Consider the following 17,634-nt stretch of genomic DNA (forward strand, 5'->3'; position numbering starts at 1 on the left):
ATATAAAAGCACGTCTTTATTATTATATTTTGTCATACTATCTTCATCGTCTCATCATCAAAATTATTACTGCCCAGTTTGCTTGTAGTCTCTCTCTCTCTCTCTCTCTCTCTCTCTCTCTCTCTCTCTCTCTCTCTCTCTCTCTCTCTCTCTCTCTCTCTCTCTCTCTCTCACATATTATTGTTATAATGATAATTTACCCTTACTTCTTTTTCTCTTTCATTCCCTCTTACACTACCACTACTATGTTTCATTGTGATAATAAGATTGCGCAGTAAACTACTATGGTAATGGTAGCTCGTAGATTATACAGTAAACTACTATGGTAATGGTAGATCGTAGATTATATAGTAAACTACTACAGTGATAGTGGCTCGTAGATTATATACAGTAAACTACTATGGTAATGGTAGCTCGTAAGATTATATAGTGACTACTGCAGTAATGGTAGCTCATAGATTATACAGTAAATTACTATTATATTAGTGACTATAATTTACTGTATAATTCTCTTTTACCCTAAATAGTGACCCACAAATTTATTATTTTGATGAATGTTTATCCTTGACTTCTTATTTTCCCACTTTGTATTATTGTGATGTCGTGTCACAATCCACTCTCCCTCACACACACGCACACACACACACACACACAATCCGTATATCATAATCATTACAGTAATATTTTACCCTTAACTTCTGTTTTCCTTTATTATTCTTTGGTAATGGTAGTTTACTGGACTATACGAGGCTTCTGTGTAATGAATAAAAGATCAAGATGTCCAAAACCTCTCAGGCTCTCCAGCTACAACTTTAAAATGGAATGTTATGTGATAAAAGTTTACCCTTCAATTCTCTTTTGTTATTTTATAACTCGCATACAAATCATGAATACAGCTCATTAATGTATGATTATCTTTCTATATCTCTCTACTTTTATACATAAATACATACATATACTGTAGATCTATCTATGTATATCTATCTCTCATCTGTCTGTCTGTGTCTCTCTCTCTCTCTCTCTCTCTCTCTCTCTCTCTCTTTATGTATATATATATATATATATATATATATATATATATATATATATATATATATATATATATATATATATATACTGTATATAAAACAAGCATCAATAATACAGACAGTATTCTTCCTTTCTCTTTTTCGCTCAAATACGCCGAGTAATGCAGTTTCTTTATGATGCTTTCTCTCCTCTCTCTCTCTCTCTCTCTCTCTCTCTCTCTCTCTCTCTCTCTCTCTCACATCATTTACCATAGTGACAATAATTTACCCTTCGATTCTCTCTTCTCTTTCATTCGCTCTTACACACCATGACTATGGTAACGGTTTTTTACTCGATTATACAGTAAACTATTATTACCAAAGTAATTATAGTTTACTGTATAACCCTCGCACTCTATCTCACACATACAGTGGATACAAGACACACGTAACTATTATGATAGTTTCTTACCTCCTTCTCCCATTTTCCTTCCCTAATAATAAATATCTTTCCTAAGGTAAAGTAACGTTATGTATAATTGTCTGTATCTTCTCTTTTTGTATCTGAATTATTAGTGATGGAAGTTAGCCTACACTTCATTTAAATTAATATATTCTGTTATTGATGCAGAAGGTTTATCTAATCTCCTCATCTTATACTTCCTCTACACACTACACGCATATCTCATTATTTCATTGATGTTTAACCTTTACTTTATTTATTCACTATTATTCGTTCTAATATTTTATGGTAATGGTAGTTTTCTTTATTATAAAGTAAACTGCCATTACAAAATAAAATCAGTTCACCATATAAAGTCTTCTCTCTCGCTTATATAAAACCAAGCGTCATTATTTCATCGCTCTGACACAATTAATAGAATAACGGTTAGTCATTGCATAATCATCTATGTCTTCTCCTTTTCTCTCAAACACTCAAACTAAATTGTAGAAAGTTCATATATATATATACATATATATATATATATATATATATATATATATATATATATATATATATATATATTATATATTATATATATATATATATGTATTGTATTATTATTAATAAGTGTATGATATTATATATATATATATATATATATATATATATATATATATATATATATATATATATATATATATATACATATATATATATATATATATATTATATATATATATATATATATATATATATATATATTATATATATATATATATATATTATATATATATATATATATATATATATACATATATATATATATATATATATATATATATATATATATATATATATATATATATACATACATAAGCATGTCGTGACTAGATTTTCACTTTTTCTCCTTTTCGATCTTATACCATCAATGTTAATGCCGTTGACATTACAATCTCTCTCTCTCTCTCTCTCTCTCTCTCTGTATTATTGTCGTGATGATAATTTACCCTTTATTTCTTTTTCTCTTACACATTTTGTTTTTAAACACCATTAATATGTTTAATATTGATTTATCGAGTCTCTGATAAACTTCTAATAATATTACAATTATAATTTACTGTATAATTCTATCTATCTCTTACATATACAGAGTGCACTCAAAAAATATTTTTGATGAATGTTTAGCACTGACCTTATATTCCACTTTTCCTCTTACACTGTTCTGATAGTAGAGTTTGAGCTCTCTCTCTCTCTCTCTCTCTCTCTCTCTCTCTCTCTCTCTCTCTCTCTCTCTCTCTCTCTCTCATATAAGCCATATATGTAAATCATTACAATAATATTTTAGCTCCTTAACCTCTACTTTCTTCATTGTTAGTTCCTTTTTATTATTACATGGTGATAGTTTACTGAATTATACAGTAAGCTATACATTACCAAAAATAATTGTACTTTAGTGAAAATCCTCTCACACTCTCCTGCTTTCGTATACAACCCAAACGAAATACCATGTGATAAAGTTTACCATTTTCTTCATTTCTATTTTTTTGTAAAAGACATCTATTGTACCGGATTTCTCTCTCCGTCCGCACTTTTTCTTTACGCCCTCAGATCTTAAAAACTACTGAGGCTAGAGGTCTACGAATTGCTATGTTGATCATCCATTAAACATACCAAATTGCAGCACTCAAACCTCGGTAGTTTTATTTTTATTAAGTTAAAGTTAGCCATAATCATTGCTCTGGCAACGATATAGGACAGGCAACCACGGACCGTAGTTGGTTTATGGACCGTGGCTCATACAGCATTATACAAGACCACTGAAAGATAGATCTATTTTCAGTGTGTGATTATACACTGTACAGAAAACTCGACTGTGCAGAGGTCTCTGCCTCCCTCTCTCTCATACACACACACACACACACACACACACACACACAAGCACACATCATTATTATTGTTATGATACTTTTTACTTTTTATTGCTCACATACACCATCACTGCAATTATATCACTTTCCTTTATGATGACACGCTCTCTCTCTCTCTCTCTCTCTCTCTCTCTCTCTCTCTCTCTCTCTCTCTCTCTCTCACACACACAAGATCACATTTTATACATATTTTTGCGATTATTTACCCATTAGCCTATCTTTTCTCTTTCATTCCCACTCTTACACATTACCATGTATTAATAGTGGTAGTTTGGATTATATACTACTATTATCAAAGCTGTTATATTTGCAATATAATCCTCTCTTTATCTCATACATAGATACAAGGCACAAGTCAATATTATGATAATAGTTGCCCTTTACCTCTTTTCCCATATTTTCCTAATAATTTAATCATTCCTATAATACCATTACAATACTATATAATTACCTCTCTCTTACATACATAAGAAATAAAAATATTATTAGTGATGAATGTTTATCTTCCCATTTTTCCTCTTCGCACCATTATGATAACGGAAGTTTGCATCTATCCTCTCTCTCTCTCTCTCTCTCCTTACAGACACACACACACACACACACACACACACACACACACACACACATATATCATTATTCCAATGAAATTTTCAATGGTTCAACACCAGGCATAAGAAGTGGGTGCTACTGTACCTTTCACCTTCTCCAGTCTCCTTAACAACATGCTTTGCAGCATGTTCAAGTGTTGCTGTTGGCAAAACTTCTTAGTTGGGCAGAAGTGCCCCTCGCATGTTTCCAACGAAGAAGAACAAAACTTGATTAAGAGTTTGGCAAGTATCCTGACTTGCCTTACAACACCTGGATAACCTGAACCTCTCAAAATGGAATAAATCTTAGCTCCATTAGTCCACCAGGTCAATGGGCATCTCAATGTTCATAGTGTCTGTAAAACGTTTGCTAACCTTGTGTTCCTTTATGTATCTGGCCACATATTCTTTCCACTAGCCATGTTCACCCACACTGAAAACAAACAAAATTTGGAATAGGGCTTCTATTGTAGTGACTACAAGAAGAATTGTAACTATTGGTTTCAACATTAAGCTTTTGCCCTTACCTTTGTCTCCCACTAACTTTAGGCGAGAGTGGTTTTTTTCTTTTCACTAAGTTGTGCTTTATGAGTGCCAGATCTACCATCTTATGGCTTCTACAACATCATGCTCCTTCAGAAGGTCCTTGTTAGAGGGTGACCAGTCTTTAATGATCTAACACCATGAAATCTCTAATACTCATAGGTTCTCTCTACAGCTGCACTGTCTAACCAACAGATATTAATGGAATAGGCAGCATTTTATATATCTAAATTCTTTTTCATATACTGATCTGGAGTTTTCTAAAGGATTTAGAATAGTTTCTGAAGTTCCTTAAAATTAGATAACACTTTGTCTGGTAAAGCAGAATAGACTTTACTGCATTATCTGTCCATGCCAATCCTAGAGTGTTGTTCAAGTGTCTTCAAACCACTCAAATATTCTCGTCATTTTCTCAAAGCAGATAATAAATGGATTTATGTCATCTCCTTCTCAGTAAGGTGGCATTTTTGGAGTCTTAATAGCTTTCTGAATCTGAAACATGCAAAGCATTAGTTAAATCAAGCGTTTTAGCTGCCATACCTATACTTCTTCAACATTCTCGCCTCTTTCTGAGACTGGGTTTGACTTCGGCCAACTCATGTTCATGTCTCCATGCTGCTTCCTCACTGGTTGCTTACTTCTTTAAACATCTTTACTAACATTTTTGTTTCTGGAACTCTCTTTCATCCTCTTGCCTTATCCTCCTCATCCTTCTTAATCCTCAGCTATTCGATTAACCTGTACCTTGATAAACTCATTCAGTTTTTCTCCAGTCAATCCCAACTCTTTACCCTCATTTTTCTAAAACGAACAGGTCTCTGGATCCACTTCCCAAAACAAGTTGTAATATACTGAATGGAAAAAAATCAGATAAGTGACCTGCCAATAACCTTACCTATTAAGAAATGTAAATAAAGATTAGATCATTTCAAGGCCACAGAAAGAGCACAAAACTGCAATCTTTAACACCAAAGTGTGTTGTCTCAGTCAGTTTGTACATATAGTGTACATCTGGGCCTTGGGCAACCTATCAAGTGAACTACACAACACAAATCGAATTAGAAATGGACACAAATGTTTTACTCTACACAAAACCCAAACAATAGTATCTCTAATTCAAGAAAATACACTACTGGTATCTCAGCATGAATGCACAAAGTCACAGTAATATTCGTTTTAAAACAAACGATATCATCAAACCCTTGATCCTACTCACTGCGCCAATATGTAAAAGAAATCCCTTACTGGATTGTTTCTAGCCTGATATGCTGCGATCTCAAGGTCTGAGTATGAAGACTAGAGCAAATGATACCTAATTATAACATGTATGAACATAAAGAAAGTAATATACAAGCTGATGACAATACTTAGTGATAATGTTGTAGTGCTACAGGTGCACTGTTGAATAGATAACTCCTTACAATTTCATATAGATAGATATTAAACAATACTAAAGTAATTATAAATCAAATAAATAACCGTTTACACATGCTTTACAAGACAAGTTTGCAATACCAAATTACCTGTGCACGTTCCACAATACGACTAATTTACACAACACACAATTATAAATGTGGCACCAAGTGAAATAAACGAGTAATTACTATGTATCCACTACGAATAGTTATTGACTACAATGAACAGTAACCTTCATTTTTATTATCAAAACAGTTTAACCAGGTCACTCAGCTGGCTATCAGCTCTCATAGAGCTGGCCTGAACGATTAGGATGAAATACCAGGTTTAAGGCCACGGGCCAGAACTGGGACTAAATGGAGTCATCTGTTTGGTGATGAATGAATAAAAAATGAAATTGAAAAGAAAAAGTAGTAGTATGGCTTAGTTTTTGCAGACCACTGAGCTGATTAACAGCTCTCCTAGGGCCAGCCGAAGGATTACACTTATTTGCGTGGCTAAGAACCGGGTGGTTGCCCAGCAGCAGGACCTGACTTATTGTGGAATCCGAACCACATTATGGCGAGAAATGAATTTCTATCACCAGAAATAAATTCCTCTAACTCTTCATCAGCCGGCGGCGGGAATCGAACTCCGGCCCATCGAATGACGGTCTGAAGCTCAACCAACTTGGCCAACAAAGGGCTCGTGAAAAGAAAAAAAAAAAAAATTGTACATGGCATAACACACACTGGAACACATGTATACATTAGATATATTTACTCATGTTTTCATATTGTACGATACTACTTCGTTTGTAATGATTTTTCCCCTCTTGATTTTTGCTAATATACTTTCGCGGCCAATCTTCATTCCCCCCAATATACAGTAACATACACGCCATCCCCGGCAGAGTTATGCCATGTGCAGATGTCGTAGAAACTAAGTGGGACCATATTGTAAGTCATTACTGACACAAGCCTGACCCTATAGTAATCCGGCCTAAGGTGACGATTTTTAGCAGCTGTTTCAAGTAGCACGCCCCCTTTGAAGTTCCTTCCATTGTCACTGATTGATTGATTATGAAATTTAGGTCTTGAAGACCAGCGCTGGAACCAATCAAGATTATTCAGCGCCATATTGAAGGTAATATATAAATAAATGATATCATTGATAATGAATAGGTGAATGATGACATACTAGTAAATTAAATGTTAAAAATGAACATAAAAAATTAAGAATGATACTAGGTAGAGCCAACAAGAAATAAGTATATATTAGACTTTTATATTCAAAAATAAATACTTAGTATAAGATAAATATGACTAAAATCTGTATTAAATATACTGAAGTCATATCTCATTAAAATAACCAGATTCTTTCAGATAACCCATAAGGTTTATCTACTTCAACAATTGTCATTTAAATTTAAATGATGTTTGATTAGTAAGTGTTTTTCAAGTGATTAGATTTAGGCCAGTGCACCAATATGTGCACAACGGATAGTGACCACCACAGTTAACAAATTGGGCCACTGGCTCTCTCTAAAATATAGCTATGAGTAAAATTAGGTATGGCTGTCTAGCCGAGCTCCAAAACCGATACTACTTTTAATGTTTCTGTACTTCCTGTTGTGGATAAAATGAAGCCCATTTCTGCTGTATATACAGATGTATTGTCTGATAACTGGACGCATATCAAATGTGGCACCTTATTAGTTAAATCCACATCTTGCAGCATCCTTTGCTCTACTATCAGTCCGTTGATTACCTTCTAGACCAGTACTTTGAATCCAACAAAACTTTACTGATTTGTGGTGAAAGAAACATAAAAAGCCATTCCCCTGAGCCTTTTGAATCAGGGATGGGTAGGGTTAAACTTCAGCATGGGGCTTCTAAAACACTCCTTGAGTCACTATATATTACTGTGGATTTGAATTTCCTATCACATGCAAAAAAAAAAAAAAAAAAAAAAAAAAAAAAAGTTTAGAGCATCAACTATGGCTGTTACTTCGGCACTGAATATGGATAGGGAGTCTGATAACTTTTATATGATTCCCTAACAGACCTGCATCTACTCCATCTTCGATTTTGATCCATCAGTATAGATTTTCCTGTCATTTATATGCCTCTCATCATGCTCCAAAAAACATTTCCACTTCTTCCGGACGATCTTTCTTCTTTGTCCCTTTAATGCAGACATCTATTTATGGAATAAACCATGGAGGAATAGCAGGATGTTTAACTTGTATGATCTACATTTTTATGCTTTCATCCTCCAGTTCACCCAGCTGTCTGATGTGAAATGTTATTGAAGATCTAGATCCAAAAAGACTTGAGTCACACTGTTCTAAGATCTCAAAAGGAGGATTCTCCTTTAGCTTTTCAACCACATGGTGTGTCTCAGACCACAGCTCATGCCTCCTTATAAGTCCAGTGGTAGCTGGTGATCTACAAAATCTTTCAATGGTGAAGTTCTAAAGCTCCAGTGCAGATCCTTTAGCCCCCTTATTATGCACAACATCCAATTCCTTAACTTTAGTCTTTGAAGCAGTCATAGTCTAATTTAGATAAACATACCATTATAAAGCCTTGCCAACGATTTCTTATCAACTTTTAATTAAAATTAGAGACTACTTTTAAAATATATAGTGATCTTTCACTTTCACTTTTAACTGGTCAATATAGTTATTCAAGTGAGCTTTTCATCGAGACCATTGCTCAAATTTACGTCGGTAGAATGAGTAAATAATTCTATTTATAGTAAGAGTGAATGGTTTCACCAGGTTCAATCTGCAGAACCGAACATGAGTTTCAGTTTGAATTTGGAAAATCAAAACCCTTGCTCATCAGCCCACTTGCTTACTTTATCGATGGCTCTTTGCATGAACCTGCTAGTAGATGCTGCATCACATGCTATGCAGTACAGAGCAAAATCATCTACAAATAAAGAGCCTTTTACTGGTGATACATCAATGGCTAATGAAGAGGTGACACTAAGGACACTACCTGAGGAACTCCTCTTCTTGTAAGAAGGTCATGATACATGATTTAACTCTTACATTTATATATCTTTCTGATAAAAACGAATTTATCTGATCATTTTTCCTTTAATGCCCATCTCATACAACTTTTATAATACCATAATGCCATGTGGTGTCCTTGTGTCTGCCAAATCAAAAGCTCCTATTGTTTAGCTCTGTTTAGCAAAACCTTTGAGAGCCTGAGCAGGGCTCTAAAGTAGACCTACTTTCCTAAAGCCAAGCTGGAATGTAAGCAATTTATTTGTTTCTAAGTGCCATACAAGTCTGGTGTTAGTCATCTTTTCCATCAGCTTAGAAACACAACTGGTGAGAGCTACTGGTCTGTAGCTGCTGGGTAAAGCACGATCCTTGTTTGGTTTCTTCATAGAATGATAATTTCCAGCTCTTAGGAATAATACCAGTTTCCCAGACTTCACTTATTATATCTAAAAGAAATTTCATTGACTTTTTTTGCGGAATGTCTCAGCATTTCATGAAGTATTTTATCTTCACCAGGGGCTGATGGTTTGATATTCTGCAATCTTTGAGTTCATGCAGTGTAAATTTTGCATTATATGGTTCAAAATTATTTTCACTTAAATCAAGAGAAATCTAGGCATTTCTAATGTCTTGGAATTCTACTGAACAGTTTTCACTACTTGATATTCTTGAGAAATGTTCTCTTAATTTTTCTGCGACCCTCTCTAGTTGGGTGATTAGGCCACCATTTATCTTAAGGGTGGGCACAGGTTCAGGGACAAACTGGCCATTTAGTTTTTTCATTTTCTTCCAAATCATTCTGGGTGGTGTTTTTGAGCTAATGCCAATAATGTAGTACATCCACGACTCTCTTTTTGCTTTTTTAAAATATTTACTTTGGCGCAGCACGTTGTAAATAACTTTGGCTTGGGCAGTTCCACTCTTATACTTTGTAGCATTTTCTAGCGATCTTTCTCATACTACTGCAGGTTTTGTTCCACCAAGGAACTGCTGGTCTAGAGGGTTTCCCTTTTGTTGTTGGAACAGAGGCAATTGCACTGTTGATGGTGGTGTCATTGAAGTAATTATATGCCTCTGAGATGGAGGGAAACGATTTTATATTCTTGTCCATGAGAATGCACTCACTAAATTTCTTCCAGTCTGCTTCATCTATCTTCTGTTTGGGAGGTGACTCAGAGGCTGAGTTCTTAAGTGTTTTTATATAGTTAGAAGTGAGTCTCTCCCATTTGAAGTCATTTACTAACCATTCATAATCAATGTGAACTAGATGAGAAAAAGCTCAGATCGATACCCCAATAAATATTGGAGTTGATGTTATGGTAAGTCATGGCTCCCATTGTATTGGTGGTGATATTATGATCATCCATGGTACCCTCCAACATCCACCACCCTTGGCATCTGTGTGTTCCCACCCCATATGGGGGTTGTGAGCATTAAAATCACCAAGGACGAAAGCAGTAGGAAGCTGATTGATCAGTAAATGAATGTATAAGAAGTGAAACCCAAATCAGGAGGAGAATGAATGGAGCAAACTGTAATTTGCTTGTCTAAATGAAACTTACTACAGCAGGAGATGAGTATTAACTGCTGGCAAGAGTGTTGCAGTGACTTATGTGCAACAATTGCTGCACCTCCCTTAGCTCTATCTCCAGTTGGTGGTGGAAAATTTATGTATGCAGTAATTTAACACAGGATTATATTATGCGCTTCAGAAGTTTAGTTTCCTGGAGACACACAATACCCAGGCTATGGTCATGGAGCAGTACCTTCAGCTCTTCATTTCGAACCCCTAAGACTTCTGCAGTTCCATTGTAGTATTGAAGTAAAAACTATTTTTGGGAAACTTGGTGGAAGGCCCTTTGGATAGACCTTCCTGGCTTGCTCTTTGTTGCAGTGTGCCCAAAGATGATTTGGAAAGGTTTGGTCTTGACAGGGCAGGGTTCTTGCATCGAGCTTAGTACTTCGTATGTATTACTAAGTGATGCATGTTGGTGGAGGAGAGGATGAGGGGAATGTCTCACCTCTTTTAGTGCTTTGCTCCTCAAATCTCCATTAAAATCACACACAGACTCTGCCTCAGACAATTCAGGTGGTTGGATTAAGTGCCCAGTTGTCACTCGCCAGGCTGCCTCAACAGGCCCCAGCACCTGACCCAGACAGCTGGGCCACTACCACTGGGGTTGATGCCCTGCTACATTAGAGGTGCCACTGCACCCCCTGGTAGTGATGGGGTTATGGCTTAGAACTTGAGCATAGCTCCTGGGTTGTTGTCCCTAATTGTCTTTTGCAAAATATGCTTATATGCTCTGCATTGGCTTTATATAGTGCAGACAGTTCAAATGTCATTCACAATTTTTATTGGTTATGCTCCAGTTGACAAAGAACACATTTGCTTTTCTGGCCATTCATCATGATGGACACCAGGGTGATTTATAAAAATTAGCATTTTACAGTTTTTTTGATGGGTGGCCGAACTTAAAGCAGTAGCAGCGTGTGGTCTTTGCTGGAAAGAGCATTTTCGTACCCTTTCATTTTCAAATATGACACAGAAAGTTGCCACTCTGAAAGAAGTTAAGTGATGTTATTGGCAACTGGCTGCCTTTTTCACTCTCCAAACTCAAGTGGGACTCATTTAGAATTTCTTCTTCTGTGTATGTAAGGTCTTTATCAAATAGTACTCCTCTCCCATAACTAAAGCTTAAGTTAGGCAGTCTTCGTAATCATTCATCATATTTTATGTCCAACAGGTCAGCATATATGCTTGAGTTTGTGGCTTTGGCATGAATATGAACGGTGTTCTTCCCAAACGATATCCTGCTCTTTATTACTTCCCACCTTTTTCTGAAGAAGCCTGCAAAGTTGCAGTAATAATTTTCCTTCTTGCCTGAAGCCTGCCTACATAGGATATTTAGGAGTCCTTATACTGCATTCTGCTACTCTCTGGTTTATCCTCAGCCCATTACACTGGCACATAAACGTCCATGTCTTTAGAGACTTTGTCTATTAAAAGGCTCCTCGTACTGTAGCTTGACTATTCTCATACTACTAGTCTTTACAACCTCATCATGGCTACTAAAAAGGTAACCCACACTTCCCATTTAGATTCAATATCAATAAAGTTCATCTGATTTCTACAACAGTTTCCAAATGATTTCAGAGCTGTCGAGATCATTTTATAATCTGGCACAGACTGGTAAGTCTTCAATGTAGACATTCTCAAATTTTTCACACAACCTGGCTGTGTTGAGGATTTAATTTTGGACAGAAGATTTCTTAGAAGTCTGTGTCTTTGCTGACGTGGCATCAGTGGTATAGCTGAGAATAGGGTGGGGAAATCAGGAGGATCAGGATATTTGTTATTTCTGCTTTTGTCAATTTGTGTTTGGAGAAGTCATCAAAATTTGAAATTTTAATCTACGAGGTGGGTGCAGGGTCATCATCTGTGCCAGAACAGCACCATCAGAGGGTCAGAAATTTTCAGATCCTTATAAGCTAGACAAGGATTTGAGAAGTAAAAAATAATAATAAACTTGGAAACCTTAAAAGATATATCAGCCTTTCATAGGGTTTATTCTTCACCATTAGCACAAGTGAGAACTGACTTCGCAAATATCCGCGTTCACTACCCTACCCCACAGGGACTGGCACATGATTATAGTGGCCCAAGTGTAAGCCAAACCCACTTGCTAGGACCGAAGATATTACAAGAATACTATCATCCCCACTCTAATTGTCTTATGGGCAGAATTGGATTTAGAATGCTGAGGATTGTATCCCCAGAACCAGAGCCCCTGGAATCCATGGTCCACCATAAGAATAGATCCTTACAGTCTCTCTCAGGTCCAGAATTTCTAAATTCAAAGATTATACATGACATTAACAGTCTCGGGAAATTTATTATTACTTGAAAACAAAACAAAATTGGATTAAATCTGAATTAATCATCAGTCAAAATTAAATCAGAAATTAATTTATTAATTAATCAAAAAATTATTCAAAAAAATTTAAATTGTTAAGTAAAAAAATTTCAATTCCAAGTGCTAAACAAAATAAAGCAAATAAATCAATCATGTAAAAATGTGGATACAAAGACACAGAAATATACTCTACAAAAAAATTAAATATAAAAATAAAAAAGCAAAAATTAAGGCAGTAGCAAACACACCATATATGTATAAAAGAAAAATTCTTTTCAAAAGATAAAGCATAAAACATATAACACGAAAAATATTAAAAAAGTGAAAAGGTATCTTTACATATAATCACTGTAAATATTATTTTTAGTGCACTAAAAACCAAACAATTATGTTACAATACCTTGGTACCAAATTGCTTCATGTTTTTAATCAGGCGTCACATTACACACATATGGCAAAATATACTGTTCAGATAACTCAGACACGTTTACTAAGGAATTAAACAGTTAAAGGATATGAGCGACCATCGTCTACCAAAATATCATTTACGTTAAAACAGGACATTAAAATCCCGAGAGCGAAAGCGAGAGAGAGAGAGGGAACATCCCCTTTCGATGCGGTTCTTGGTCTCAGAGTGACCCTTGTAAGAATTGTATGGGTGTCCAAACTCAGACAGGTGGGTCGAATGTGTGAACAGGTTCTAGACAAGATCTCTATTTTAAAAAACTCTTTAAAACGATAATTAGAGAAAAGTGGAATTACAGTTAAAATAATACTTATTATTACATAGTTTCAGAACAAGAGAATCTCAAGTTATTATAATGAGAATGGAAAACATTGTTTCATATAAAATTCCTGAATGACGTTAGGCAACTTCCGTGAATGGAATTTCCACCCAACAGTGTTTTGATGATCACAACCACTCTCTGTCCAGAACAATCAGCCTCTGTCCTCTCTCCTACACGCCTCCGTCCCTTCTTACAAACCATACAGAGTGCAACAATTTTACCTTACGCTAACTCTCTATGGCATATGGGCATCTGAACACAAGATTATACAGTATACAACAATACACACATACACACGGGGAGATTACTGCATTATGAAAACCACAGCATAAGAATATATATATTATATATATATATATATATATATATATATATATATATATATATATATATATATATATATATATATATACATACTGTATATACTGTATATACTGTATATACTGTATATATATATACAGTCAACTCTTGTTAAACGGACTAATAGGGGCAATAGTGTCCATCTTAGCTGATATCTATATACTTACCTATAAATGCCTATAAATATACTGTATTTCATTATTTATATGAAGAGTATGGATAATGAACCAATATAGAAACGTTCGAATTAAAGCTCATGGTAAAAGATGAAAAATGAAGAATGAACATGATAAAAATGATAGAATTCAGCTGCACATGTAGATGCCTAGGCCGAGACATGAAATCATAATTGCTAAAGTAAAATGAAGTGAGTCTCCAAACGAGTAGAGTCCTCATTATCACTTAATACCGCTAATATATATATGGAATATTTTAAGACCAATCAAGTTCCTAATATTAATGCCCCCAACTTAAAATTGAAAGGTTGGTGGAGATATGTGGATGATATTTTTGCCATTCTGCCGGGTGATGAAAGTGAAATAGAAACTTTTCTAGATGAAGTCAATAGTTTTGATAATAACATCCAGTTCACTCTAGAGAAAAGTAACAATAATAAACTGCCTTTCTAGGCATCTCGATAGAAAGGAAAGAAATAGGATATGAATTCAGCACATATAGAAAGCCTACACACACCAACTCATATATTCATTTCTTCTCTTTTCATAGTCATGATATAAAAATGGGTGTTCTAGCAGGTTTTATTTCTTAGGGGCAATGAGAACGTGACCCCTTGTAAGGTAGATAAAGAAATAAATTACATTGATAAAAAGCATTGATACATTAGCATACCCGAATGGTTCAGAAAAAAGGGCACTCAACAAAGCTAGGAGGATTTTTTTACAGGGAAATGCAGAGTACATGGAATACAGAAAACAAGAAAATAGTTTCCCTCCTATATGCCTAAAATGAAACAAATTACATAAAAAATGAAAGAAGTTAAATATAAATTTGTGTATACCTTTGACAACACCGTAAAAACAAAGTATGTAAAAATAAATTGGAAGGAGAAGACAGTAATGCAGATGATATAGGGGGAGTATACATAATTAATTGCAACATTTGTGGGGACAAATGTGGGCAAAAACAGGTAGGGAATAAGGACTAGAATCCAAGAACACAGAGGGCAGTACAGCTCAACTCACAGGGAGTGCTATAACTAGGCATCGAGGAAAAGGACCATAGGATGGATTTTAAAAACAGTAGGCTTATATTCAGAAGCAATAACATCAGTCATCAGAGAGATTAAAGTGATAGAAGGGAAACAAAAGGATTTACCTCAGAAGATCCCATAAGCCGAGCTTTAATATTAAAAGAAGCTAAGATCGACCCTTCTGACCTGGAAGTTAGGTCTCATGCCCAACAGACTGATGGTGATCACTCACTTACCACAAAGGTTAATGCCACTGACCATCAGATCAGGATATCAGACCGACAGGAGGAGATTAACAACTCTCAAGAGAATGGAAACCAGGACAGCCATCATATAAATGACAGCACAGGGAGAAGAAGTTCCAGAAGATTGCTGGGCCTTGAACCAGCCTGACTACCTTCACATCTCTTGAAAAAGGGTCACAGTTAGGACCTGAAAGCACTTTCAAGATTCAAGTAATATTATAATATTTACAAGTAAACAAGTTATACACAGGAATCTTGTGGGTTTCTCTTTCCATCTTCAGAAGAAAACTGAAAGAAGTTTTTGTATGATTATTATTGTTAATAATAATAATAATATTCATTATTAGCATTATTATTATTATTATTATTATTAATCCACCAGATGAAGCACTTAATGGTTCTTGGATATGTCAGAAATATATATTTTTGTACGTCAAATACCTCTAAAATTAGTAATAAAAAAATTTTTCCCATGGGAGCTCACAGTAACCCCCGACCCCCAGCTGCAGGCCTTGCTGCACTCGCTTGTTCATCTTCAAAGGTCCCCTCCCCAACATTACTAAAAAAAAATATTCACTGGTTAGTGTATTTTGGTGTTATTTTCAGACTAAATACATTTTTATGATAAAAAAATGATTTACTAATTTTCAAATAATAATAATAAAGGGATTTTGACAAAGGAAAAATCTATTTCTGGAGAGGGGACCATGTCACCTGGTGAAAAGTCCATTTAGCACTTATTTCTAGGTAATTCCGTTTGCTAGATACCAGAGAAAACTAAATGAAATGCTGGAGTTACTACCCCCAGAGCGAGCTCCATTAGATGGAGTCGTGTATGGAAAAGGGTGAACTATAAAACACAGAACCTTATCCTATAGAGATCCCAAAGTCAAAAGTCCCACAGAGAGGTGTCATTACAAACCCATGCACCACTCGCGGACAGTACACAAATCACCGCTTAGCCGCATTCCATTTCAGCAAGCACCCTCACGGTCACACGTATTTTCCGTTGTGCTTTTATCTTGTGCTTTTTGCATCATTATGGCATCCTCACAAAGTCTTTCTTCATCTCAGTTGAGTACCAGTGTTTCGTTTTTTTATTTGAGGCGATTGAGGCTCCTTATTTCCCTTTAGTTTAGTAATTATGGGATTTATAACGCCTGCCTCGATCTCCTCTCGCGGCCTCATGTGACCTCCATGCGTGGTTCGTGAACTTGGGTCGCCTTTGTTTTTCGATCTTTCTCACTGGTCCTCTTCATGTTTAGGGTATTTTTCCTTTTAATGAAGTCTAATTAGTGATTTTGATTGATTGACTTTGTATCCCTTTTGCTTCGAGTGAAGGCTGGTGTTTAGGCTTGGCTACCCCTCGGGCCTATTCGCTCTTATCAGTTCCCTTAACATGCCTTATTTTTGCCCTTCACTTCTCTTAGCTTCTGGGAATTTTATTTACGTTGGTACGGTTAAGATTTTTTGTTTAATCTTTGCCCTTGTGTTCGGATGCATTTGATATTTGTTGATTATTATGGATATTTCTTTTGTTAGAGCGCGCCATTTCCCTTCGTCCACATCGGGTTGCATGGTCCTCCTCTTATTTTTGTTTTGTTGATTATTTTATCCATTTATCATGGGTTGGTTGTTAGCTTTAGTATTACCTTTTTTGGGCGTTAGGCTTATTGCCCCCTTTTTCCATGAAAAGGGGGTCGATCATTCGCTTCGTTCACATGCCCTTCATAGTGTTTTTTGTGTACGTTTTTTCCAATGCGCGCTCTCCTTAAGTTTTGACTAGGGTCTTTTCATCTTATGTTTTCCCTTCCCCTGTTTCAAGCTCGCGTGAGGCTAATAAGCCTCTTGTTTAAGCTGAAATAGCGAGGATCTCATGTAACTTCCCTCTCCTGTTTCGGCTTTTCGCTTAGGCTAATAAGCCTCTTGGTTAAGCTGGGATAGCGAGGGACATCACGTAGCCTACCCTAGTTTGGTCATTTCTTAAGGTTAGTTTCCAGTTATTGGTTATGTCGACACACCCTTTCCCCTTCCCCCTCCCGAGTGCTCTCTCTCCCCTTGATTCGTTTTCAGTCTTGTTAACTTATCAAGGCTTGGGAGCATTCCTTTCCTTTTAGCCTATAGCCTGTGTCCCCTTCCTCTGCATTGTTTAATAATAACGATAATAATACTTTAAGATTAAATAAT

The 17,634-nt window shown here is 35.6% G+C and overlaps 1 protein-coding gene across 1 annotated transcript in view; it reads left to right on the forward strand.

Annotated features, from left to right (window-relative positions):
* sicily (NADH dehydrogenase (ubiquinone) complex I, assembly factor 6 homolog sicily) overlaps positions 1-17,634 on the forward strand; it is a 77,711-nt gene that overhangs the window by 4,981 nt on the left and 55,096 nt on the right. Inside the window, exon 2 of the mRNA XM_067113172.1 lies at positions 8,758-8,894. Within this exon, the coding sequence (XP_066969273.1) occupies positions 8,758-8,894 (137 nt within the window). The remainder of the gene's footprint in view (positions 1-8,757; positions 8,895-17,634) is intronic.

This window comes from Macrobrachium rosenbergii, chromosome 12 (assembly GCF_040412425.1).
Source record: "Macrobrachium rosenbergii isolate ZJJX-2024 chromosome 12, ASM4041242v1, whole genome shotgun sequence".
NCBI classification, from domain to species: domain Eukaryota; kingdom Metazoa; phylum Arthropoda; class Malacostraca; order Decapoda; family Palaemonidae; genus Macrobrachium; species Macrobrachium rosenbergii.